Source organism: Alligator mississippiensis, chromosome 2 (assembly GCF_030867095.1).
Source record: "Alligator mississippiensis isolate rAllMis1 chromosome 2, rAllMis1, whole genome shotgun sequence".
NCBI classification, from domain to species: domain Eukaryota; kingdom Metazoa; phylum Chordata; order Crocodylia; family Alligatoridae; genus Alligator; species Alligator mississippiensis.
The window spans coordinates 104630683-104657221 of NC_081825.1; the positions used below are offsets into that span (position 1 = coordinate 104630683).

The following is a 26539-nucleotide window of genomic DNA, read 5'->3' on the forward strand; positions in this document are numbered from 1 at the left end:
GGCACTGCTCAGCCCCAGTGGCCCCAGCTCCCAGACAGCGCGCAGCCACCTGCCGATCTGTGCTGCACCTGCGTAATGGGACAGCTGCCGTGCGGGTGCCAGGCTGGGGGGGAAGATGATCCCTGCTGCCCCCACTGTCTTGTGCTGTGTGAGGGGACTCTGCCACGAGCTCTCAGAGGCCCTGATTGCCATTTCTGCAGCCAGTGAGTATGGGGCTTTTTTAAGGGCCAGGAGACTGGGGACAAGCAGGGCAGCCATGAGGGCTTCTCCTGCAGCTTCTCCAGTTGTGCTTGCCTCTCCCCAAGCAGGAGGAGCCGTGGGAGAAGCCCCTATGGCTGCCCTGTCTGGCCCCATGCTCTGCCCCCAGCCACCGGGCACTTTAAAAAGAGGGCTGCTGTGCTGTGCCGGACTATTCCTGGGGGGTGCCTCCAAAATATTCTGAAACGTTTTAGATGGTTTAATTTAATTTTGGAGATGTTTTGGAGCATTTCATTTTGGATTGGGTGTTTCAGGTGCTGAAACTGGCCAAAACGTCTCCAAAATGAAACGGCTGCCGAAATTTGCACATCCTTAGGTATTATTTGAAGTGAGTGAAGGGGACCAGGTTCCATTTCTCTGGAAAATAAGTTTTACTTGCACTAAAATATTTAATAATTATTATAATTTTCTACATTGTTAAAAAAAAACATTTATATCAAAATCACCTTTTGAGCCTTTGGAATTGTAGGGAGGGTGTTCTTGTTAAAATTTGAAGGGTGCTGCATCTGTGGCCCTAGCAGATGTTAAAATAATGGCACAATTGGGATTTGAGGAATTTTATGCCCCCTTCTCAAAATTGCTAGTTCTGCTGTACCACATGATTACACCACCTCCAGAAAGCCTTTGACACACTTCCCTGTTCATACTGATACTGGCTTTCATTCAGAGCCATGATGTGTTGTATCAACTGTCTTCCTGTTAGGATAGTCCTTGAGCTGCTTATTTTCCAGGAACGAGAATCTTGTACCTATCTAGAGAAGGTAAGGTTATTTACTTTGTAACTTTTCTTCTTTTAAAATGCCTAGTGTGATAGTAAGCTGCACTTTTTGAAAGGTAGCTAGGTTGCACAGTACCTTGTTGTTGCTGTCCTTACGAATGGTGACAATGGAGACAAACTTCTGTCAATTTAGTGTATGTAGGTTTCAACAGGATTCAAAGAAATATTCTTTAGGTCTGAGGAAAAAGCCAGGATAGCTGGAGCTAAAAACATTCTGCAGGGATGTAGAAGCTTAAGGATTTTGCTCCACCTCAGGACAAGCAACCCCCAACACACACAAAGGCTTGGCAGCACCAAACTGACTAGCACCATGAATGAAAGAGACCTGGAGGTAATAATGGACCACAGTATGAATATGAGGGAGCAGTGTGATGCTATAGGCAGTAGCGCAAATAATACTCTGGCATGCATCAATCGATGCATCTCCAGCAAATCCAGAAAAGTGATTCTTCCTCTCTGATCAGCACTAGTGAGACCGCAGATGGAGTACTGCGTCCAGTTCTGGGCACCACACTTTAACCAGGACATAGACAAGCTTGAGAGAGTCCAGAGAAGAGCCACCCATATGATAAGAGTCTTAAAAGGCAAGCCATATGAGGAAGGATCTGAGGCAAAGAAGGCTGAGAAGGGGACCTGTTAGCAGCTTACCGCTACACTAGGGAAGTACATCAAGGGCTCTCTGAACAATTGTTCACCAGGGCACCTGAGAGGAAAACCAGGAGTAATGGCCACAAACCCCTGGAAGATCAATTTAGACTCAACATTAGGAAAAACTTCTTCACAGTCAGGGTGTCCAGACTGTGGAATAAGCTCCCTCCAGAGGTGGCGCAGTCGCCTACCCTGGAAATCTTCAAGAGGAGACTGGACAGGCACCTTGCTGGGGTCACCTGACTCCAAGTTGTCTTTCCTGCTTGATGCAGGAGGCTGGACCCGATGATCTTCCAAGGTCCCTTCCAGCCTTATAATCTATGAATCTAGGGGCATTGAATCAGAGAAGCAAGAAGGGATGTAGTATATTTTTAAAAAAATCTGTAAAATCATAGTACAGAAGTAAACCTTTTTGAAAGGTTTCACAATGCAAAAAGAGACTGCATTCTCTAGGTCTGCACAGGCCTGAACTATTACCTGTAAGTGAGAATTTAAGTACCTTATTGCTGCTTATGAAGTTGAAATGATTTGCTTGATAATAGAGTTTGATAAATGTGAGTAGTAATTCAGAGATTATATTTCATATTTAAAGATGTAAGTCATTAATATAATCTTGAGTATTGTGACAAAAATTTAGAAATCTGAATTGTATTCTTCCTTGCATGTATGCAGTATTGCAGGTCATCAGAAGTTAGTGAATATGCATGCTTTTACAAATTATGCTCCAATTTCATGGCGTACCTTTAGAGTTATTGGACTAAAAAAGCTTCTATATTAAGATGTATATAAAGTTTTCCTTCACTGTCCACCCTTATGGCTAATCATTTTAGAAATTGATAGCATTTATCCTGCCTTGGTTTTGTTCAGTCTTTCTTATTAATCAAGAACTTATGTTTTCCAGGTATAACTAGGTTGTTGTTTTCCTGTTAGCCTTTCTTATAGCTATATTAGTTTTTTGTGTCAGCTGTTTAAAAATACATTTTTACTAAAAATGGATATGCAGCTCAGTAGCAATAGCTATGAGTACAGTGGTTTGGTAATGGGTTGCTAGAAAAATAGCAGTAAATAGTGTAAACAAGTGATTTTTTTTTCAGTGATCTGTTAGAAAAATGTGAACTGAAAACATCTATGCAATATTTACTTTACTTTTCCCATGTCTACTTTTAAACGTAAGCTGGAATGGTCAGATTCTAGTAGAACTTGCTATATGATTTTGTGGTTGGCTTCTTTTTTTTAGGTTTTTTGTATCCATGTTAATGTCATCAGTTACAAATTGAATGATTGTCTTTACGATTGTTCTCTAACTTAAGCACTGACCATCAAAATTTGTTCCTGGCAGTTTTTTTATCACAGTAGCAGTTAAGTTGCAGTAGCAATAACTATAAGGTAAGGCTGAATACAGCCACAAGTTATTGTCGCATGAACCTTTTCTGACCGTACGCAGGTAATATTTCCTAGTTTTCTTAATTTATTTTCAAGATGGCACTAATTCCTTTACTTCATCTTGCTGTTTTGCAAAACTTACATGCATGTTTTTGTTTTAGGAAGATGGGAAGTAGAAGGGCTAAAAGAAAACACAGTGCCTGGAGACCAAGGATTAGTATTAAAATCAACAGCAAAGCATCATGCCATATCAGCTATGCTAACAAAGCCATTTATTTTTGCTGATAAGCCTTTGATTCTTCAGTAAGTAACTTTTTAGACTTGTATTTAATAATTTTTTAACACTGACATATCTTTAAAAGTAACTTAATATTTTTGTTCCAAGATTCAAGAGCCTTCAAAAGACATTTGGATGTCTATCTTGCTGGGATCCTATGACCCCTGCTGACTTCCTGCCTTTTGGGCAGGGGGCTGGACTTGATGATCTCTCAAGGTCCCTTCCAGCCCTAATGTCTATGAAATCTATGAAATCTGACTTCCATTGCACCATTGTTTGCCTTAACTATAGAAAAATGGGAAATATATGATGGAGTTAAATATCCAAGTAAGACATTTAAAAGTAATATTTTTAATTTTTAATGTCTTTGGAACCAAATAAAGTTGTTCTATTTTATATCCTGTTATGTTAAGATTGAGGAGAATAAGTTTTGAGTAACAGGGAAAATATTTAAGAATCCATAAATCTTATATAAAACTGTTGAAAATAGCAGGCTTTTGAGATAATTTCAGGTGGCTATAAATAGAAAATGCAGGTTTAGAATTTTTAAAAGAGAGTTGATGGACTTGTAGGATATTTCTACATGATGTAATGCAGTGCCACATAGAGACCCAAGGTAGGTCAGGTGCCAACAGTACAGCTGTGTTTGTGCTGTACTCTGGGATTCTTAGCAGGGTAAACTGGCGTCAGCAGAGCACTGTACTAACATAGTTACAGTGCTTGAAAATTCCCATAGGTCAGTGGTTTTCAACCTTTTTTCATTTGTGGAATCCTTTGGAAATTTCAAAGGGAGGTATGGGTCCCTTTGAATAGTAAGTGTGGGTATTCACATGCTTTTGATCATAGTCATCTTTTGTGGATCCCTTACATAGTCTGCAGAACCCCAGGAGTCCATGAACCACAGGTTGAAAACCACTGCTGTAGGTAGTTTAGAAGCAGCTAAGGGAAATGGCTGCTGTAGCTAAATGTAGATGTTGTTACAGATTAAGCACAAACATGACAAGCTTCTCTATGCAACTCTATCAAAATGAAAGAGGAGTGAATCTTATTCTGAAACTTTTTTATTAGATTTTACTAGCACGGTGGTGTTTTAAATTCATTTAAAATGTTAATTGCCTTTTGTTGCAATTATATTAAAATGTTTTAGCCAATTCTACAAAAATATTTGGGAGTACTGATGAATATAAGAATACTAATGATAATACACGATCTTAAGAATGGATTGCTTTTAAAACTGCAAATCAGGAGTGAATTTTAAGATCTCAACAACATGCCTACTTATTCTCTTCAATTCAGATATGAAGTGAATTTTCAAGAAGGCATAGATTGTGGTGGTGCATACATTAAACTTCTGTCCAGCAGTGACGACTTGGATCTGGTATGATGTTTCACATTACATTGTATTGTTGTTCATTTTGGAGATATGTGATCATTATGTTTTACAGAGTACCATTAATGGCATGATGCTCAGAAATTAATTAAATGTATCGGAAGACTGACTCACACAATTCCTATGTTTTTCTAATATGAGCTGAGCTTATCTAATATTCCATATATATATGTGTGTGTGTGTGTGTATGCGTGTGTGTGTGTGTATGTATATATATATGTATATGTATATATAATAAAAAAATATAACATCTCCAGAATTGGGTGGCTTCCTAAATCAAATGCAGTGCTATCAACAGATTTTACCAGAAACAATTTCACTTATAATTTTTTTTTAACTGTTAACCTATAATAAAAAGTGAAAGAACTATAGAAGTCTGGTGCACACAGTAAGACACCTAATTAAATCCCTTCATTTTGTGCTAGAACTGAAAATAGCTGCGATTAAGTTTCAGTAAAAGATAATTGATGATCTTGTCTGATGTCCTGCAGTAACATGGGCCATAGAGCATCAATCAGTAATTTCTGCATTAAAACCTTAACTTATGATTCTATAGTATATACTTTAAAAAAAAAGAGAGTCTTGAGTTTGAGTGTAACAGGAAGGTCTGTCCCCTTAACCAGCCAGCTCTATTAAGAACCTGCAGCTGTGAGGCATTCTGGTAATGAGGGAGTGCCCCACTGGGAGCTTAAAAAACAGAGGAGAGAACAGAAAGAGGCAGTCTGTGAGGGATACAGCTTGGAAGGAGATTTTGGTTTGAAATGCTGTTGACTCTGTTGGGGCCCAGTCCAATAAACTAAATGATAAATCATGGACCTTTTGGCTTGGGACTAATATGTTGCCCTTCTGCAACTGGGTAAGCATTATCCTAAGTTAATTTTCTATGTGAGGTGCCGCTTAGTTCACAAAAGTTTTAAGCAGGGGTGCCCTGTATCTAGAAAGGTGAAGAACCACTGATTTAGTTGGTGTGAATTGCATGTATGTGGACTTCCATGGCTGATTCAAGACAAGTTAGTGTAGATTAGTGGTAACATTGCTGAGCAGATTTGGGATGACCAGATTTGGGTCAAGGTCTGTGTGAAGAGGGCTGCCCCCATAGAGCTGTTACCTTGACTCTGCAATGCCACGGCTCTCAAATGGAGGAAACAGTTTCAGTCAGAAGTATATTGCCACTGTTAACTGGCTATCCCAGGTAACTGGCTAACCCAGACTGATGGTTCAGTAGTTAATCAGTAGGGTCTTAAGAATTCACTTGTCATTACTGTGGTGATGGAGGTTTGTGAGGTGATTTACTTGGAGCTGGTAGATATAGTTGTTTTACCTGGGGGGAAAAAATGGTTTTAACAGAATATTCCCCTATGGGGATCATATGGCATGGGGCTGATCTTATCTGGTACAATGAGTTCTTAACTGTTAGCTGCTGAGACGGTATTACTTGTGGAAAATGTTGGTCAAACCCATAAAGGCAAGTTCATGAACATCAGTGTGGGATGTGTTGCCAAAGTACCTGAAGCCAGAATAGAACTGATACTTAACTTTTTGGACAAGAAAGGACCATCTCCCCTTCATGCTTATCACCAGGAATAGCTGTACTTACTGCTGTGAGGGAATCTAGCCTACCAGTTACTGCCCTGGCTCATGAAGTGATGCCTTCACCTGAAAGCTACTGGCAGCAGGTATAATTACTAGGGCCCTAGTGAATTAATAGTGGAAGTGGGCTGCTCAGAGGTTCCTTGAATCTTGCAGGTTCCCCTGTGCACCACCCTCTGCCAATTGGCAGAGGGACCCTGCCGCTCACTTCTAATTGTCAGGGACATGAAAACCATGGTTTTAAATATGGCGCCGTTTTTGCCTTGCAGCTGGTCAGCAGCAAGCAGCAGGTCTACCAGGGCCTCTTAGCCAATCAGCAATGTGGGGGGGAGGAATGGGGGAGGGCGTATGGGGAACCTGCAAGATTAAAGGAGCTGTCACATAGCCCACTTCTGCTGTGTATTTGCTAATGCCCCAATAATTACACACTGAGCCATTGTAGGATGATGGTAGTGTGTGCTGATTGAAGATGGGATGGCACTATATAGAAATCTTTTTTGATGCCAGTTTGCCAAGAATTGGTATATTGGGATGTGTAAATCCCTGCACATCTTTTGCAAGAAGAATGATGAGCATTTTGTGTGGACAAATGATTTTTTTTTTTTAAGCCCAGTATAGGCAAGCAGGGGGGGAACTGGTCATCTTTGAGGCTGGGTGCAGGTTTCTTAGAAGATGAGAGATGTTTTGTTTGCTCAGATCCTTGCAATGTATAGTGATATGCAGAGGTCCAGCTTTTCCATTCTCCATGGAGAAACCTGGCTTTTATCATTTTGAAGGAGAAAATCCACATTTTTTTCTCTTTAAAGGAGAAAAAACCCTGTAGGAAACAGCAGGTTTCCCCTTGCAGGTTGGCAGAGTTCCAGCCTGCAAGGGGCTTGTGGGAGTGCGAGGAGGGTGATCAGGCAAGGGGTGCCATGTGTATGTGCATGTGCACACATGCACATGGCAGCCAGGCAGCATGAGAGCAGCTTCTGCAGCTCTCTGCAGGTAAATTTGTGGGGGAGGAGGGCAGGATTGAGGCTCCCATAGGGAGGGAGCTGGAGCTAGGGGTGCTGCTCAGCCAAGGGGGTGCATGGGGCCTTGGGCTTGGGGTCTGCAACCAGGTCAGGAATGTGCAGCCTTGGGGCCCCAGCGGGAAGCGGGAGGGAGCTGCAGGCAGCTCATCTGGGTGGGAGGTAGGGGAGCTGGCTCTCTGCACCAATAGAGATTTTTGGGGCCGATACCAAAAGCTGATATTTAAGGAGGTATATCAGCCAATACCGATCCAATTTCCAATACAGCTGCCTCTAGCTGGTAAGTCCAGTGTGATGGAAGGGGTGTGGGGAGGGGAGGGGAGGGGCGTGGGGAGGCAGATAACCCCCCCCCCCCCCCATGGTGAGGCAGGGGCAGGGGCAGGCTGGGTTGGGGGAGGCCAGAGCTGCAGCTCATGGGCGGAGGGGAGGCGGTTCCCACTGCTGCTTGCACCCCAGGAAGGCACGGGGTGGGGGGAAGTTGGGCACATGTGCCCCCCAGATCTATACGGAATGGGGCGGGCTGCAGCCAGGGCTGCACAGGGCTCTTCTCAGTGGGGGCTGGGCTCAGAGTGAGTGCTGAAAGGATGCTGCATCTACCCTAAATTTCACTGCTACTCCACTCCCAGCACTGCTGCTGTCGCCAGTCAACCGGCTGAACTCCCCACCTCCACCCATGTGCCAGGAAGAGCCAGGGCTGGCAGTGGCAGCACTGAGAGTGGAGCAGTGGTGAAATTTGAGGTGGATGCAGCATCCTCCCAGTGCCGCCGGTGCCCACTCCAAGCCCAGCATCTGTCGAGAAGAACCCCGCACAGCCCTGGCTGCAGCCCGCCCAGTGCAGATCCAGGGGGCACGCACTCCTTCCCCCCCCCCCCCCGGTGCCCTTCTAGGGTGCAAGCAGCAGCAGCAGCTGCATTCCTCCCCATGAGCTGTGGATTCTCCTGCCACACCTGGGCAGCGTCTGCCTCTGTCCCGGCCCTTCTACCACACCAGACTTGCCACTTGGAGGCAGCTCTCCATGATGCTGGCTCTGCTCCTCACTCCCTGAGTGCCTCACTGCAGCTGCATGCAGCACAGGCATTTATCGGCCAAATTATTGGCCCCATCGGGCTGATATCCAAAACAACCAGTTTTCTTTATATCAGTACCAATCCACTATTAGACCAATGTATTGGTGCACCTCTACTCTCTGCCACTGTGTGCACTCTGGGTGGTGGTTTGGAGGGCATGTGCCCCCCAGATGTGTGCCGGGCGAGGGCAGATGCAGGCTGCCCTCTGCAGGCTTGGGGCTCCCCACCTTACTGCCCTCCCCCAGGGGCCTCCACAGCCCATATGTGTGGGGAGGCTTGGTGGTGCTGCCAGGAGCCCTGCGCCACCATGATCATGCGCCCCCTGCCTGCCCAGCAGCAGTGTGTGTGGTGGTATGGAGTTGTGCCCACCACAGCTGCTGGGTGGTACTGTGTCTCCCCACCCCGCTCTGCCCTGCTATGCCAAGTCCTGCCTGCTGGGCTGTGGAGGCCCCGGGGAAAAGGCAATAGGGCAGGGAGACCTGAGCCCGCAGCTGCCAGCCCACATCTGGGCCCCTCCATGGGCTCCGCTCCAGCCCTGCTGCCCATGGGGAAGTGGGAGCCAGGCTCTGCTCTGGCTGCAGCAGCCACCACCTCCCATGTGGGGCAGGGGGCTGTGGAGCCAGGTCTTTGGCCCCATAGGCCTGGCAGCTGAGGGCCCCCTCCAGCAGGGCTGAGGCGGGAGGGGACTGTGGGTGGCGAGTGAAGGACAATGGCATGGGCAGGGCTCTAGCATATCAGGGCTGCTCAACACCATAAAACTGAGGTTGGGGAGACAGCCACAGCTGGACCCATGTCCTGGTGAGTGAAGGGGGCAGGGGAAGCTCTAATTTTTCCATGATAAAAAACCCAAAATCAAACCCCAAAATGTACAGGTATTTAGAATTTGTTTTATTGTAGTGATTGAGGCACTGGTAGGCTTCCAAATTGCTTTAAAATTGTAAATATATCAATAAGATATTGTGTTCAATGGATGCCTATGTATGTAGTGGCATTTTGTTGTAATAGCAGAAAAATGCAGATTTGGGGGGTTTTAATTGGAGAATTAGCGGTTCCCGCCCCTTTAAATCAGGGAATGTGCTATTTTTAAACAGAGAAAACCAGGATCCTGGTGATATGCATAAAGAAGTGTGGTATTGTATACTGGTATACCATATACATATCCATTTATTTTCTATTGTTTTTTGTAATTATAAAAATGTACTCTATAAAAAGGTTTGTACGATGTATTGGTAAGTACTTGAGAAAGGAGAAGCAGCCAGGAAATTGTGTGCAATTAAACCACTTTATTAAAAAAATACTAAAATAATATGCATTTGAAACTAGTACAGGTGTTACAGCTGCCTGACTCCTCCTGCCATCTGCCTGGAAGTGCTCTTGTCCATGTGCTGAATTGCCCAGTATATTGTTGTTTTCACTGGTGTTGTAAGGCAGCCAAAGCTCTTTAGTGATCATCTAGCTAGCTGGCAGCATACTGGGATACATTTTTCCATGCTTTTAAACTAGGCTGAAGAAATGAAGCAGATTACCTTAAATGAAAGGTTAAATACTAACCAAATGTGTGTACATTTCATAATTAGGCATTCAGTACTCTATCCTGTTTCTCAGCCTTAGTCTTTTTCTGTGCTTGCAAAGCCTTTTGCTAGTTGTTGACCAATATTCAAGACCAGGCAATGAAACATTAAGGACTCTAGATCACTACCCATCCTCAATGTGTTTGGAAATATGTCCAACATCATCATCTTTTCTTGCTGTCCTCCTGTAACAGATACCTTTTATATGGAAAGAGAAGGCAAAAATCCCTCTTTTCTCCACTGTTCTCTCTGTTCCCTTTTGCAGAATAGATAGCTGCGTGCCCTCCTAAAAATGTGAAATAAGATTTTTTTTACCAACTGACATGATAGGGACAGGATTGCAACAGTCAAGGCTGGATTGAATGTTTTTTACATTTAATAAAAACATGAATTGATCACAGCTTAAAAGTCAGTGAGGAGGTGTAGACAGAAAGAAAAAGTTAAGATGTTTCGAAGGAACTTGTTAGATTTAAAAAAAAATCTCCATCAAGTATGAATAGTACAGATGAGTTAAGGGTTCCTTTGCAGCTCGGTGCTTTTTACATGTGCTCTGACATGTTCTGATTAGACTGCGTTGGGGCGGACTTGATTAATCAAGTCTGCTGGAGCATTCTAATTGGAACACTCCGGTGTGCTGCAGTGCAGCGTCCTCGTGTTTCAAAATGGCAGTGGAGGTGCTGTAACTAAAGCTTGTCAAACGAGCTTTAGTTAAAGCGTCCCTGCTGCCATTTTGAAATGCAGGATGCTGAATACATGAAACGCTGCAGGCCTTTTAATTTGAGGGCTCCCTAGAGCCACTCTAATTAAAACACGCCCCCCACCCCTGGACCATGTGTATAGATGCCCAGTGCTTCAGTGCTTTCTTGTCACAATGATATAGGGCTTCCAGTTTTTCAGCGGGGACTAAGCTCTATAGAGCTTCATTTTGCTTGCAGGGAAGCCCCCTTCCCCTCCTGCCCCCCCTCCCCCTTTTTTTTTTTACCCTCTAGCCCAGGGGTGGGCAAAATGTGGCCCGGGGGCCAGATGCGGCCTGCCAGGCCATTCTATCCGGCTTGTGGGGCCCCTAAAAAATTTAGAAAATTAATATTAATCTGCCCTGAGCTGCCTGTCATGTGGCTCTCGATGGCTTGTCGAAACTCAGTAAGCAGCCCTCTGCCCAAAATAATTGCCCGCCCCTGCCTAGCCAAAAGCGACACATACTTTCTGAGGGTTAAAATTAGAAAATGTCATTGCATATTCAGAATATCTTTTCTATGCAAATATATAGCTGAATCTAAACTCTAAAAATTGTTTACCTTGACCTCAAAATTGCTGATGTGTGTCTGTCTAATTAAAAAATAGTCTCTTTCTTATAGAGATCAGACTACCAGACATAGATTTCAGAAGGAATATTCAAGAAATTAAGTAACTGAAAAAGGATCTTAAAAATCTAAGATACCTTAAAGCAAGGGCAGGCAATTATTTTGGGTGGAAGGCCGCTTACCCAGTTTTGGCAAGCTGTTGAGGGCCTTATGGGTAGCCCCGCCCATTGACAGGTGCCCCATTCACCCGCTCAGCCCCGCAGTACAGGTGGGGGGCAGCGCGTAGCCCCAACCCCCTGCTCCCTGGCAGGGAACAAGCTGGTGCTGAGTGCGGGGGGGAAAAGTGGCCCCACCCTGTGGCCGGCACTCCCTGCTGCAGCTGCTCACAGCCTGCGCGGGGCTGTCCTGAGCAGGCACAGGCAGCCCCACATGGGCTGCGAGTGGCTGCAGTGCAGGGCGCTGGGCAAGGGGCTGCTTTGCCTGTGCTTAACACCAGCTTGTAACCTGGCCCCATTACCAGCCTGGGCCCCACACTGGCTCTGGGCTCGCCTGTTGGGGCTGCTCCATGGCAGAAGCAGCTGTGGCCCCCCTGCTTGCTGCGCTGGGCAGTGTTTGCCACCGCCGCCTCTGGACTGCCCAGTGTGCAAGCTCCAGGCAGGCAGCAGCAGCAAACACTGCCCGGCATGGCAAGCGGGGGAGTCCGCAGCTGCTCCCACTGTGAAGGAGCCCCAGTGGGCAAGCCCGGAGCCGGAGCAGGGCCCAGGCTGGCAGCAGGGCTGGTTACAAGCTGGTGTTGAGCGCAGGAAAAGTGGCCCCTCCCCTGCCCCATGCCGGCACCCCGTGCTGCAGCTGCTCGCAGCCCACGTGGGGCTGCCTATGCCTGCTCAGGACAGCCCCACGTGGGGTGCGAGCGGCTGCATTAGGGAGTGTTGGCCATGGGATGGGGGAGGGGCCGCTTTTCCCTGGGCTCCTTCCCCTGCCAGAGCAGCCACATGGTCCCAGGCCAGAAGCCCTGCTGGGGATTCCAGCTGTGGGGGTGGGGCCGGGCAGGCCCTGCTGTTGTAGGAGCCCACCAGGCTTCCCCTGGGTCCTGCTGCCCCTAGTTCATGTCATTTTTGACAGGATCCAAAGACAGATGCATTTTAATTTTCAAAATTTTTCAGGGGCCCTGCAGGCCAGATAGAATGGCCTCACGGGCCGTATTTTGCCCACCCCTTCCTTAAACTCTTACTACCTGTTCCAAATATAAAAATCTTGTAGATAGCTAAGATATCAAAAGAAGTTGTAACAATGCAACCTGGGATAGGGGGGAATAATAAATACTTCTTGTAGTTTTGGTTTTGGGACCAATGTCTACCTCTAAGCAACATGTTTTGAAGCAGTAAATGTGGAATGGAAAGACAATGATTAAGAAAAATTAAATGAATGCAGGGTAGTATGTGTTTTACTTTATTGCAGTTTAAAATGTTGTGAGGAGCAATTTAAGCTATTTCTTTTTTTTTTTCTTTTTACAATGCATGATACTTCCAGAAATGTATAGCTGCTAATTTATATTGGTTCGTGACAAGCATTCTTTTTAATAATTTCCAAAAAATTTCTTTTCTACCCCTATGGGCTACCCCTAAGGTCTAATCCTGTTTAGTATACTTTATGCTTAATTATGCTGAATGCTGGAACTGACATCATATGAAGAGATGCACCTCTGTAGGATATGTAAGCATGTGGAATGCTGTTAGCACCATGGAAGACATACACAAGATGATTTCATGCATACTCGGATTTCTTGCTTTTACAGGAATATTTTTTTGACAAAACGCCATATACAATTATGTTTGGACCAGATAAATGTGGAGAGGATTACAAACTGCATTTTATCTTCAGACACAAGAATCCTAAAACTGGAGACTATGAGGAAAAGCATGCCAAACGTCCTGATGTAGATTTAAAAAAATTCTATTCGGACAAAAAGACACATCTTTATACTCTTGGTATCCTTTAATTTTATTCTTAAAATCTCAGTTAAAAGTAAAGGTTAGAAAGCAGGCTCACCATTCACTGAAGCCTTGCAGATAAGTCTGTATTCAGTCTTTACTGTTTTGTTCAATTATATGGATGTTTGCCTCTGTTGTGACCCTAAATAAGTGACTTTTAAATTAGCAGCAGTGGCTGCTGCTTAAGATTTAGTTAAGGAAACAGGTGGCCATGTCTAGCTCCAAGCAACATAATTAGGTACACTGCCAGTATGACATTGTCTTCTCCTATAAATAGTTTAAAATGATTTCTTAATGGATTTTTCAGATAATTAAGGGGCTCCTATCCAACAGTCTAGGTACCCATCATAAGTTTTAAAAAAATATATAGATCACTTGCAGAATGCTATCTGCCCTCTTTTCTATACATCTGAGTTCTCCCCAAAGTCTGCCTCAGCAGTTTTGCATAATTGGTTGTCCTAAAGGTGATTTGATTTGGGCTTTTTCAAACTGACATGGGGAAGCCTATTCAAGACCTGAAAAACACACACTTTCCCTTTTAAATCATGGGGACGCCAGCTCTCATGCCTCTGATAATACCTTCAGTAATGTGGCGTGAGAAAAGGTGTGGTATTTCACAGGTAGCAATTTTTCAAACCATTTGAGTTTATGACCAAAACCAGGATGTTTAATTGAACTTGGAATCAAATAGCTGATGCAGCTAATTGGAGCATCAGCGACATGTATTGTCTCCCAAAAGTACCATGTAATAGATGTACAGTTACAGTTTGCACCAGTTTGCTTCTGGATTGACCTAAAGAACAGGTTGTCAACCAGGGGTAAGCATACCCCTAGGGGTGCTTGGAAAGGTCCTAAGGGGTATGCGCAGGCGGGTGGGGATGGAGCACCGCCATACACCACCCCGTGCCACCGCCTCCCAGGAGCGGGGGTGAGGGCAGTGGTGCCCCTCTGGCCTGCACAGGTATATTCCAGCTGGCTGGATGGGGGTGGAGGGAGAGCTCACATGCAGCCCACCGCTGCAATCCACCACTCCGCGCAACCTTCCCATGGCTGGTTGCATGTGCGGGTCCATGGGCTGCTGATGGGCGGCACATGACTGGCCAGGTGTGAGGCCCGTCAGCAGCCTAATAGGGAGACAAAAATGATGCTTAGTTGAAAACCCCACTTTCACATTTGTTTCCCTGCAGCCAGGAGCAGGGCCACTCCCCAATGGGGCTGATGAGGGCAGGGCTGGAGCCGGCCAGCCATGTGTGCTACGCAGTGCCAATCCTGGGGGGGAAGGGCTATAGTCCCTCAAAATTCACCTTAGCCTCCCATAGCCACCCTTCCCAGCACCACCACCCACCTGCAGAGGTCGCTTCCAGCCTGGCACAGCCTGGCCCTGTGCATGTGTGTGGCCACACAGACAGCTGGGCAGCAGTGTCTGCAGGTCAGTGTACTGGGCCAGGCACAAGTGAGATGGAGCCGAGGCCAGCTCATGGGGGGCTGGGGGGAGGAGGTAGGGGGCTGCCTCATAGTGATCGAGAGTGGAGGTGGGGGGAGGTCCTGTGGGTGGAAAGTGTGTCTGGGTGTATGTATGTGTGTTCATCTCTGTGTGTGTGCATGTGCGCGCATGCCTGTGTGTCTGTGTGCCTCTGCATGCATGGGTGTGTCTGTGTGCACGTACGTGAGTGCACGTGTGTGTCTGCGTGGCCATCTCTGCATGTGTGTGTGTGTGTGTCTGTGTTCATGGCAAGGAGAGTGTGTTTTTGGTTAAAAACTCCTGACCTAAATTGTAGCTACAGAGTGAATGTATTGCAGCTATCCCTTCTTAGTAGCCAAAATTAATTTGGAAAGCAGCCAAAATTAATATTAAGAAAGTAACATGGTTTGCCTCTTTTAATGCTGTTTTTACAAAACAGTTCTCAGGACCATAATTTGAAAAACTTTTTCTATGAGACGCCAGTTCCTGTTTATCAGTATCTGGAGGTCAAATATTCTATTACATATGTGTATGCATAGAGAGAAAACCAATCAATAGGATTTCACTGATTTAGATTGCTGTGCGTTGTGCTAACGTTCAAAATTTATTTTTTATTCTTTTTGTATGACATTTCCTGTCCACCAATAAGCAGTAGACTACATCGGACAGATCATTTCCTTTTTGTGTTTCATTTGCGTTAAGCAGTAGCCAAAATCTGAGAAAAAAGTTGACAAGTTTAATTTGTGAAATAATTTAGGTGTTTTTAACAGATTTGCATTCTTTGGTGAATTTAGATAAATATAAATGACTCGTTTTCTTGTCCAGCCTTGGAAAAATTATCTTGCTTGCTTGTGTTCAGACAATAGGTATAGACAGAACAATTTAAAAACAAAACAAAACTCCTTCCTCAAGGACTGGAGTAGTTAAAAGCTCATGATTGCCCTATCAATTCTAAAATGTTTATTTATTTTTAGATGTATTTGCATTAGAGAATAATTGAGATTTTTGACAGGATAAATACTGCATGAGGTTGAGCTTTGTGAGTAGACCAGCTAGCCCTTGTACTGTGATTCTAATGCAGGGGTGGACAAAATATGGCCTACAGGCTGGATCTGACCTACCAACTAATTGGATCCAGTCCATGGGCTGCTGCCCACCAATTAACTGAATCTGGCCTGCGGCTGCCCCCCAGCACTCGGCATGGGACTGAGCCCCATCTGCTCCCACCCGAGGTAGCCTGCACCGTGCCCCCACCTGCCTTGGCCCCAGCCAATGCACACAGCTTCCTGGCAGGGCTGCTCCCAGTTCAGCTGCAGTCACTCAGGTGTTGCTTGGTTCTTCCCCTTTTGTCCCCCCTCCAGCAGCTCATGCTTTTCCTCTTTCTTCTGCCCCTGCTGTACTGCTCCAGGGAGCAGGTAGTGCAGAGAAGCCTTAGGGACATGTGCTGGGCACCACACGCCTGGGCAGGCAGTGGGAAAGCTGCAGCTGGCAGTCTCTTGCCCTAGCATTCCTGGCTCCAGGTCTAGCTCCAGCTTCTGGCCACCTTCCACCCACTCTTCCTGCTCTGCGATGAGCAGCCACCTGCAGGTGGACGAGTTGGTGGAAGGCAGCTGGGAGCAGTAGCTAGAGCCCCGCACATGGAGGCAGGAGCCACCGTACTGCAGGTTCCCCTGCATCCGGCTGGGTGTGTAGTGCCCAGTGTGCATTGCCACAACCGCCACTACTTCCCAGTGCTACCTGCTGTCCAGAGCGGTGGAGGAGGAGCTGCTGGACGTGGCGGAGGGGGAGGTGTGAGCAGTACCCTGGTGGCTGCAGCTGCATTGGGAGCAGCCCTGCCAGGAAGCTGTGCACTTGGGCCTGGGCTGGGGCCAGGAACGGGGCAGGCAGATATGCAATGCGGGCTGCCCTGAGCAGGAGCAGGTAGAAATTGACTCTCTGCAGAGTGCCATGGGGGCAGCTGTGGGGCGGACTATACCTGCACTGCATGGGTGAGCTGTGCTTCATGCGCCCCCTGTCCCCGCCCCCCCCCACCTCCATCCCTAGCTGGCTCCCAGAACCTAACACGCGGGCAGGCCCCCAACACACCCATGCGTACCCTCCACTCCCTCACCACAGACACCCATCCCTCCACATACCACTCTCTCCACACCTCTCCCCCTACACATAATATGCAAGAGTAAGACTTGACTTTGAGCTGTTACGCGATTGCCTCTATACACACTACTCAGAATCAGGACAAAAATTATTTTTAAGAATAAAATTAAAATATGTTATAATAGGTGTTTGATTCTTAGTATATGATTTGTTTCTTATCTATAATTTGTTAAAACCATATCTTCTAGAGGACTTTACGTGTGTGACCTTTGACAGCTCACCAAAACTTGTTAAGTGGCCCTCTAGCCAAAATAATCGCCCACCCCTGTTTTAATGTTATACATGCGACTGACAACACAGCTAAAATAATATATTTTTTATAGTAAATTAACAGCTGGTAATGCAGGAGCAAGTTTATTTTTTGACTTTCAGAATTGTTTATTAAATGTAGCTTTGCAGCTAGTAAAAACTGCATTTGACAGATGTCTAAATTTAATTAATTTATAGTATATAGTAGGTTTGAGTATTTGACTGGTCAAAAGTACTTGGTTAACTGACCAGTCAAAAATGGTCAGATATTGTCAAATAATGGTCAAGTATTTTAAGCATTAATTTATTAGAATAGTAAAGAGAGAGACTTTAGCTTCAGATGGTTAGATACTAACGCTAATTAGAAAAAAAAAAGTTAAGTGTTATTGTGCCTGCTCCTAAATGGTCTGACTCCTGCAGGACCAAGGGACAGAGCCTTCACTCCTTACATTGTTAATAGAGAACAGTATGATGCAGTAAAAAGTGTAGGCTGCCACCCACACAGGGTCATTCTTGGTTCATGGAATATTTGTCATTTTGACTGCAGTTAATTGACATTATTTGACCAGCCAGCTGGCCATCTTGCCAATCCTAGTTATCGATTCTTCTACTCAGTTTGGCATGGGTGAGACCTTGCCTGGAAGTACTGTGTCCATTTTTGAAGGGTGGTTATAAAGAAGATAATAAACTAGTCTTTGTCTCATCAGAAGAGGACAAGGATGGTCTTTGATTGCAACAAAGGCAATTTAGGTTGGATATTAGGAATAACTCTAATACTGTGGTGGTAGTTAAGCATAGGAACAGGCTGCCTAGGGAGGTTGTAGAATCTCCATCCTTAGAAGTTTTTAAGAGCAGGTTAGACAGAGAGCTGGGATGGCTTAGACAGGGGTGATTCTCTTTTGAGCCATGGTTAGGCTCAGTGACCTCCTGAGGACCTTCCAATCTTGCTTTTCTGCAATTCTATAGAAACTGCAGATCAAAATAAGAATAATAAAAAACAGACCTGTTTTAGAGTAGTATTCTGTGTCATGCTACTTGTATAGTTATGCACTGGAATGGTTGTTTTAACATGTTTAGTGTTCAGTGTTTTATTTATGAATTTCTGACACCCAGGTGGGTCTGGTAGCATTGCCTAGTCAAGCTGCCTAATACTTCCCATTTCTTAAAACTAAGTTTTTGGCTGCTTAAGGCTGTGGCCATAATTTTCTATGCCTAGTGCCAGCACTGTTCTTAACTATTTTTTGGGAAAATTTCAGTTGTATCAGAGAATGAGAGTTGGAACAAATCTTGTTTTGTGCCCCTTATTTTTTCAAGTAGTGGATGCGTTTAAGTCAGCAGGCCCAGATGAGCTCCATCCAAGGGTACTGAAGGCATTGGTTGATGTCATTGCACAGCCACTGGCAAGAATATTTGAACACTCATGGCACATGGGCCAGGTCCCGGAGGACTGGAAAAGGGCCAATGTGGTCCCTGTTTTCAAGAAGGGGAGGAAGGAGGATTCAGGCAACTATAGGCCAGTCAGTCTCACCTCCATCCTTGGCAAAGTCTTTGAAAAGATTATTAAGGCTCATATGTGCGAGAGCCCAGCAGGAAAAATTATGCTGAGGGGAAACCAGCATGGGTTCGTAGCAGGTAGATCATGCCTGACTAATCTAGTCTCTTTTTACGACCAGGTTACAAAACACCTGGACGCAGAAGTAGGGGTTGACATTGTCTACTTAGACTTCAGGAAGGCCTTCGATACGGTATCCCACGCCATACTGGTGAACAAGTTAAGAGGCTGTGACTTGGATGATTACACAGTCCGGTGGGTGGCAAATTGGCTAGAGGGTCATACCCAGAGAGTGGTGGTGGATGGGTCGGTATCGACCTGGAAGGACGTAGGTAGTAGGGTCCCGCAGGGCTCGGTCCTTGGACTGATACTCTTCAATGTCTTCATCAGCGACTTGGACGAGGGAGTGAAGTGTACTCTGTCCAAGTTTGTGGATGACACAAAACTGTGGGGAGAAGTGGGCACACCGGAGGGCAGGGAACAACTACAGGCAGACCTGGGCAGCTTGGACAAATGGGCAGAAAACAATAGAATACGATTTAACAAGGAGAAATACAGCGTGCTGCACCTAGGGAGGAAAAATGTCCAGCATACCTACTGCCTAGGGAATGACCTGTTTGGAGGCATGGAAGCAGAAAGGGATCTTGGAGTCCTAGTGGACTCCAAGATGAACATGAGTCATCAGTGTGACGAAGTCATCAGCAAAGCTAACTGCACTTTATCGTGCATCAGTAGATGCATGACAAACAGAGCCAAGGAGGTGATACTTCCCCTCTATCAGGCACTGGTCAGACTGCAGTTGGAATACTGCATGCAGTTTCGGGTGCCACACTTCAAGAGGGATGTGGATAACCTGGAGAGGGTCCAGAGAAGGGCCACTTGTATGGTTAAGGGCTTGCAGGCCAAGCCCTACGAGGGGAAAGTAGGGCACTTGGACCTCTTCAGCCTCCGCAAGAGAAGGTTGAGAGGCAACCTTGTGGCTGCCTATAAATTCATCATGGGGGCGCAGAGGGGAATTGGTGAGGCTCTACTCACCAAGGCGCCCCTGGGGGTCGCAAGAAATAATGGCCATAAGCTAGCAGAGAGCAGATTTAGACTGGACATTAGGAGGAACTTCTTCACAGTTCGAGTGGCCAAAATCTGGAATGGGCTTCTAAGGGAGGTGGTGCTCTCCCCTACCCTGGGAGCCTTCAAGAGGAGGTTAGATGGGCATCTGGCTGGGGTCATCTGAACCCAGCACTCTTTCCTGCCTATGCAGGCGGTCGGACTCAACGATCTATTGAGGTCCCTTCCGACCCTAACAGCTATGAATCTATGGTTGAAATTTGGTAGCAGGAGGTGGTTTTGTGGTGGTGGGTTGGGGTGTGAAAAACTGCACAAACTCAGAGACTGTCTTAAATTTTAGCAGCTAAATTCCCTGAATATTTAGTCTACTTTGGGCATGTTCTACCTTGGGGTGGAACAGCATCTTCTCTCATTTTATAGCTTTAGATCCAGGTCCAGGCACCCAAACTAAGTATGGAGATACTCTTGTGCTCTCTGCTCCCCCAACCAACAGGGAGAAGGAAGCCTCAAATACAAAGGGAACAAGACATAGAACCTGAACTGCTTGGAAGGTTAAGGACTAGTTTGAGATAAGGAACTGGATGGGAGACTGGATTCAGAGAAGGAGTTGTGAAGGGAAATTAATACTCTGGTTCTGAGAGAAATATGTGTGTGTGGAGAACTGACTAGAAGCCAGGTGGTTGGCTCAAGTGGCAGACATATAGGCACTGAATCTAAAGTTCCTGCTCCTGCTAATGATTCCATGCAGTTGTCGGTACAATGCCACATTATGAGATTTTCAGTTTGCTTAAAAAAAACCCCTAGAGTTTACACAAAAAAGTAAATAAATGTCAGAATTAATGTGCAACCTTAATCCAGTCACCTTGTGAGTATGCACTATGATACCAATTATGATTGATACATTACATACTTTGTTTTTCCACAGGACCACTGACCACTGCCTCACTGATTGTGCATGATCAAGTGGCAATTTATAGCTTTTGAACAGCTGACTCTACAGTGGTGTGTGACAAAACAGGGCATGACTATTGTGAAAGGCCAAAACAGATTAAATATTTTTGCCTAACTTGTACTTTGTTAACAATGTATCTTGAGTTCATTTTGGGGAGAAATTAAATGAAAGTTATTTGGTAGAGAAAACAAATACATTGAATACTAAATAAATGGTGGGGGAGAGACTAAATGTGCAAAACTGGTGATAAAAGTATTCTTGAAGTATCTCAGGAAAGATTTCAGAATGTGTGTATTATTTGCTGTTTATGAGTTTGTGTGTGCATGCACATACCTATACCTTTTAAGCAGAAATTTTCTCAGAATGCACAATTCCTTTATTTCACTTCTGTTTAACATATTTGTTGTAATTTTAGTGCTGAAACCAGATGATACATTTGAAATGTCAATTGACCAAACAGTTGTCAGCAAAGGAAGTTTGCTTGAAGATTTTGTTCCTCCAGTAAACCCTCCACAAGAAATAGAAGATCCCAATGATAAAAAGCCTGATGATTGGGACGAGAGAGCAAAGATTCCTGACCCCAGTGCTGTCAAACCAGATGATTGGTGAGAAAATATATTTCATTTTTTGTACAAATATAAGCCATTTATTAATTTTTTGTGGGTTTGCAATGTTACACTATGCATTTGACATTTGTGTCTAGCCAATTTCATGTTTTCTACTGTAATCATTTTCTTTAATTGGAAGATTGTTTCTTGCAGTAAGAGAAAAGAGCATAAGAAAAATTTATTCTGAAACTGCAAGTTCATAATGTTGGTTTGGGGGCTGTTGTAGTATCTTGAAACTAGCTCCTTTGGATATACCAAACTGCAATGATTTGTGTGCCTGATTCTTCTTCAGACTGACTTCCTGTTAGCTGTGTTCCTTTGAACAAAACTGTAATTTTAAACTAGACAGTTACCTTTTCTTCTGATAATATCAGTCTGTAATTAAAGGGATGAAGATGAACCTGCCAAAATAGAAGACACTGATGCAGTCAAGCCTGAGGGATGGCTTGATGATGAGCCAGAATATATTTCAGATCCCAATGCAGAAAAACCAGAAGATTGGTAAGAACTTATTCAATATGTGCAGATCTTTTTTCAGAGGTATTATAGATAAAGCCTCAGACATTCTGTTGCAAATTAGGGACCGGGGAGCAGAATTTAAGTCCAGATTCTGGTGTCCTCTTGGATGCAATAAATTAAAAATTCTGAGGTATGTTAAAATGTTTATTTGACCTTATTTCTTAAAACGTATGTAAATGGTAAGTGTAACTTGTGCAGTAATCCTATTATTTTGATATTAAATGTATTTTATGCTGTACTCACAGTTTATTTTCAATGTTCTGTATACATTTGTATTGCCATTAAATAACTGCATTATAAAAATGGTCACTGGAGAGGCCAGAGGCTTTGGCTGCTAGGTAAGAGAAGATATTCAGGACTTTGGGCAACTATAGGTAGCAATTCAGGACTGTAAGAAAAGCACATTAGCTACTCTTGTTTGCTAAAACAATAAGCAATTGAAATATTTAACAAAATTGACATATGAATTGTCATCCAACTGAAATAATGAATAGGACATTTCCCACTGGACTCTAGACTACAGCAGTGTTGCAGACTTTCTACAGACACAGAAATAGTTTTACACCAAATATTATATTTTTAAAATTTTTCTTTGCAAATAACTGTAAAAGCAGCACTTTTTAAAACAAGAGCGTATCATGCAATGCTGTTCGTTGGCAAGAATTGGGCAAAATTCTGACCCTCTGGTCAGGGCCGTCCCTAGTGGGGAGGGGTGGCAAATCGGGGCGACCACCCCAGGCCCTGCACTTTGAGGGGCCCCACGGAGCCGGACAGAGCGGCCATGGCAACTCGGTACTCCTGCCGGCTTCACATCCAGCTGCTTGGCACCACCCCCTGCCGCCGAAACTGCCACTGGCTTCCTCGCGTCCAGGGGTGGGGCCCCATGCAGGCTGATTTGCCCTGGGCCCCACACCCTGCTTGGATCGTCTCTGCCTCTGGTATTGCAAAACATGTAGGTTCTGATTGTGGTTTAAATACTGGACTTAAGATCAACCTGTTAGTGGAAGCTTTATAAATGCCAATTGTTTATGATTTCTTTCTGCAGGGATGAAGAAATGGATGGTGAATGGGAAGCCCCACAGATTCCTAATCCAAAATGTGAGACTGCACCTGGTTGTGGAGAGTGGGTGCGTCCTATGATGAATAATCCAAATTATAAAGGCAAATGGAAAGCACCTATGATAGAAAATCCAAATTACCAGGTATTCTTTATCCTGCTCATTATTCAGATATGCTGTCATATTTACTCGATTAGAAGATGAGGGTTTTTTCCCCCATTTGGCTGGTGGTTAGGAGAAGTCCCTCACCTTACAATCGAGTATGAAATGGTGGAGGGGAAACTGTGGCTCTGGGTCAGGGCTGGGGCCACGGCTGCAGCCACAGGTACTGCTTGCCCCCTGCCCAGTCTCTCCACCCTCTACCACGCCTCTCGCGCAGCCTCAAGCCCCAGGTTCCCTCCAACACCACTTCTTCCTCTCTGCCACATTCCTCCTTACCTTTGCTCCGCAATGGAAGGCTCCATCCTCGCTGCAGTCTGTAGCACAGAGTATATGTGCCAATCTAGCCCTGTAGCAGCAGTGCCAACTTTGTGTCGCTGCTGCAGGTCTGAGTTTGAGCGATGCTCAGTGCCCTCAGGCTGCAGCAGGGAAGGAACCTGCTGGCGCATGTCACAACCCAAAGTTGTGATTTTTTTCTTTGTGTGTGCTTCGGCACTGCTAAATTATTTTCCCGCTAAATTGCAGCTTCTTTGCATGGTAGAGTTTTCTGCTGCAGAAGAGAACCCCGGTGCAACGGAGAATTTCCCGCCAATTTGAATCTTTCTTTGCATGGTGCATTTCTTTTTCAATCTAAGAAATGCTCGGTGCAAAGAGTTCCCGCCATTTGTATTCAAATTCGAGCCACATTACTGGCTCACATTAAATTATGCACACGTGGCGGCTAGCGATTGGCTTGCTAGCCGTATAAAGAGCTTGGGTGGTTTCCACCCAAGTTGGAGAGAAATCAGTTGGAGAGAAATTGGAGGACTCCACGAACATCAGGAGGAGGAGACTTCACACTGTGTGAAGATCTCTAAGCGCTGCGGATCCTCACGGACCCAACGCTTTTCTTAAAAGGCAACGGAGGCCTGACCAGCCTCTAGCCTCTCCCCGTCGCCGATAGATTCCTAGACGTATCCCTTCCTGCACGAGAAACTACCGAACCCACGGAGCTTCAACAACTCCGTGGGAAAGAACGAATTTGTCGTAGTCCTCTAACGAGGATTTAAGCGGAGCTGTACCTGGAAAACTGTCCAGCCTACACCATGACCACCTTTGGTGTAAGTAAACAATCTTTAAATCAACCACTACGCATCCGTGACTAATTCTAGCTCGCCCTGGTCTTCTCTGACCCCGCGTGCCCGGGCTGCTGGCCACAGCCCGCGTGCGCAAAGACGGGCCTGGATCGCTCCCGGCCCGCACATGGCGACGAGGATGGGATCAGGAAAAGACACGTTAGAGCTAGAATTGGTTAAGAACTGCCCTTGGCGCAATAACCAACGCCAAGCGAAAAGCTTTAAAGAACTGGAGGCGCATATCGCTTACCACCAGGCGGGCGGAACGGGTAAAAGATTTATCAGCAGACGCCTGTCGCTGAAGGGAGAAGAGGGAGTCTCCGAAGACGGAGTCCCGAGAGAGAGGGAAGTGTATTTGTTCCCCGCGGCTTTCGGGTGTATAATGAGAGACGAACGGGTCCTGTTCAGGCCCCTCGATACTGTGTCCCTCGCTGGAGTCAACCCGGTGGGCGAAGCGAACCTGACCTTCACCCGGGAGTGTGCCCGATACCTACGATATGCTCGGGATAGTGAAGAACCGGTGCCGATCGGCCGGTTCCCTCCCCTCATGGCGGCTAGATTAAGGGGTCGCGAGCTTCCATCCGAGCTCCACGAAGATCTGGAGATGGAGGAACGCGCCGCAGACGAGAGGGTGGCCTCGCGGTACGACAAGGGGGGAGAGTTAAGTGCAACTTTTCGTACAATTACTAATTTAATGCACAAGAATTTTTAAGTTTAAAAACCCAGCTGCAGATGGCTATTCAAGCGGTCAAAGAAGCGGCTGAGAGAAGGGAGCCTGAAACGCCAGCCCAAGATGGCGCCGAGCAAGAGGGAGACCGCGTGGAAGAACCGGAAAAGAAGGGTGGAGCTTTGGAGGAGCCCGCGAGAGTTTGGTCAGTGACTCCGCCCATCGACGCAGCGTCGTCTCTGGCAACCCCGCCTAGCAACACGGCGACGCCCCTGCCGACCACGCCTTCCTGCCGACGAAGGAGAGAGTCAAGCGGAGGAGTGCATCCGCCCCTCCTGCCTGAAGCAGCAACAGCAGCAGTGACTCCCGCGGCAGCAGTTTTGCCTATAACAACATCAACTCCCGAAAGAGCAGCTTGTCCTACAGCCACGGTCAATCAAGCAACTGATGAGCGAGATGTCATCACCAGTCGCATTCGTGCTTGGACGGAATTACAACAGCTATACAAAGAATCTGAAATGGAGTCTGACGAGGCTATAGTCTCATGGCTGGAACTCATGGCCATGGAGTTTAAACATAACTAACTGTAAGCAATCTCCTTTGTCAGTTGTCACGACTGCATATCCTGATGGAGCCAAGATTATCTCTTGATCGGGACTGTCGACACCCGACCGGACTTCAAGGCACCAGATGCGAATCCGATCTTCCACCACTGCCACCGAGAACCCTAGAAGAGCGATACATGTTTGGATTTCTCTTACAGCGTTCTGGACTCAACAAGCGGCAGCTTCGGATTTTAGGGGACGCAGGCCAATGGCAATTGGCCTATGAGTTAGGTTTCTGTTATCTAGAGGAGCCAGATGATGGATCCTCAACGATTTTGTCCAATTGAGAATATAAGCCATGAAAATTTTGTAAATCTGTTGAAGATGTGTTAACCTATCATTTTTGAGAGTTTTGTTTACAGATCCGAGATTCAGAGTGCGTGGCGAAGAGGAGCCCTAAGAGGGATGACATCACCGAAAGAAGTGAGGGCCTGACGTACGACTTCGCCATGACGCCCACTGAAGCCCTGATCGTGCAGTTTTGTTATGAATCAGATTATGTGTTTGTGTTGATTATTGTTTCTTGATTATTATGTAACTCAATCCCAGGACAGCGAATTTTATGTCTGTTTATTTGTTTGTTTGCTTATCTGTTCGTTTGACGACTCACGACAAAGTTCTAGATCACTAGAATGATAAGTGTATAGCATAATTTATCTATGCCCTCAGCAAGGGGGGATGTCACAACCCAAAGTTGTGATTTTTTTGTTTGTGTGTGCTTTGGCACTGCTAAATTATTTTCCCGCTAAATTACAGCTTCTTTGCACGGTGGAGTTTTCTGCTGCAGAAGAGAACCCCGGTGCAACGGAGAATTTCCTGCCAATTTGAAGCTTTCTTTGCATGGTGCATTTCTTTTTGCATCTAAGAAATGCTCGGTGCAAAGAGTTCCCACCATTTGTATTCAAATTCGAGCCACATTACTGGTTCACATTAAATTATGCACACCTGGCGGCTAGCAATTGGCTTGCTAGCCGTATAAAGAGCTTGGGTGGTTTCCGCCCAAGTTGGAGAGAAATCAGTTGGAGAGAAATTGGAGGACTCCACGGACATCAGGAGGAGGAGACTTCACGCTGTGTGAAGATCTCTAAGCGCTGTGGATCCTCACGG

General features: G+C 45.6%; 1 protein-coding gene across 4 annotated transcripts in view; it reads left to right on the plus strand.

Moving 5' to 3' along the window:
* Positions 1 to 26539, plus strand: part of CLGN (calmegin) — a 74957-nt gene that overhangs the window by 29758 nt on the left and 18660 nt on the right. For all 4 annotated transcript variants that reach the window (XM_019489785.2, XM_059722044.1, XM_019489782.2 and 1 more), the window contains exons 5-10: positions 3229 to 3370; positions 4641 to 4722; positions 13072 to 13264; positions 21117 to 21306; positions 21697 to 21810; positions 22874 to 23030. In XM_019489785.2, the coding sequence (XP_019345330.1) occupies positions 3229 to 3370; positions 4641 to 4722; positions 13072 to 13264; positions 21117 to 21306; positions 21697 to 21810; positions 22874 to 23030 (878 nt within the window). The remainder of the gene's footprint in view (positions 1 to 3228; positions 3371 to 4640; positions 4723 to 13071; positions 13265 to 21116; positions 21307 to 21696; positions 21811 to 22873; positions 23031 to 26539) is intronic.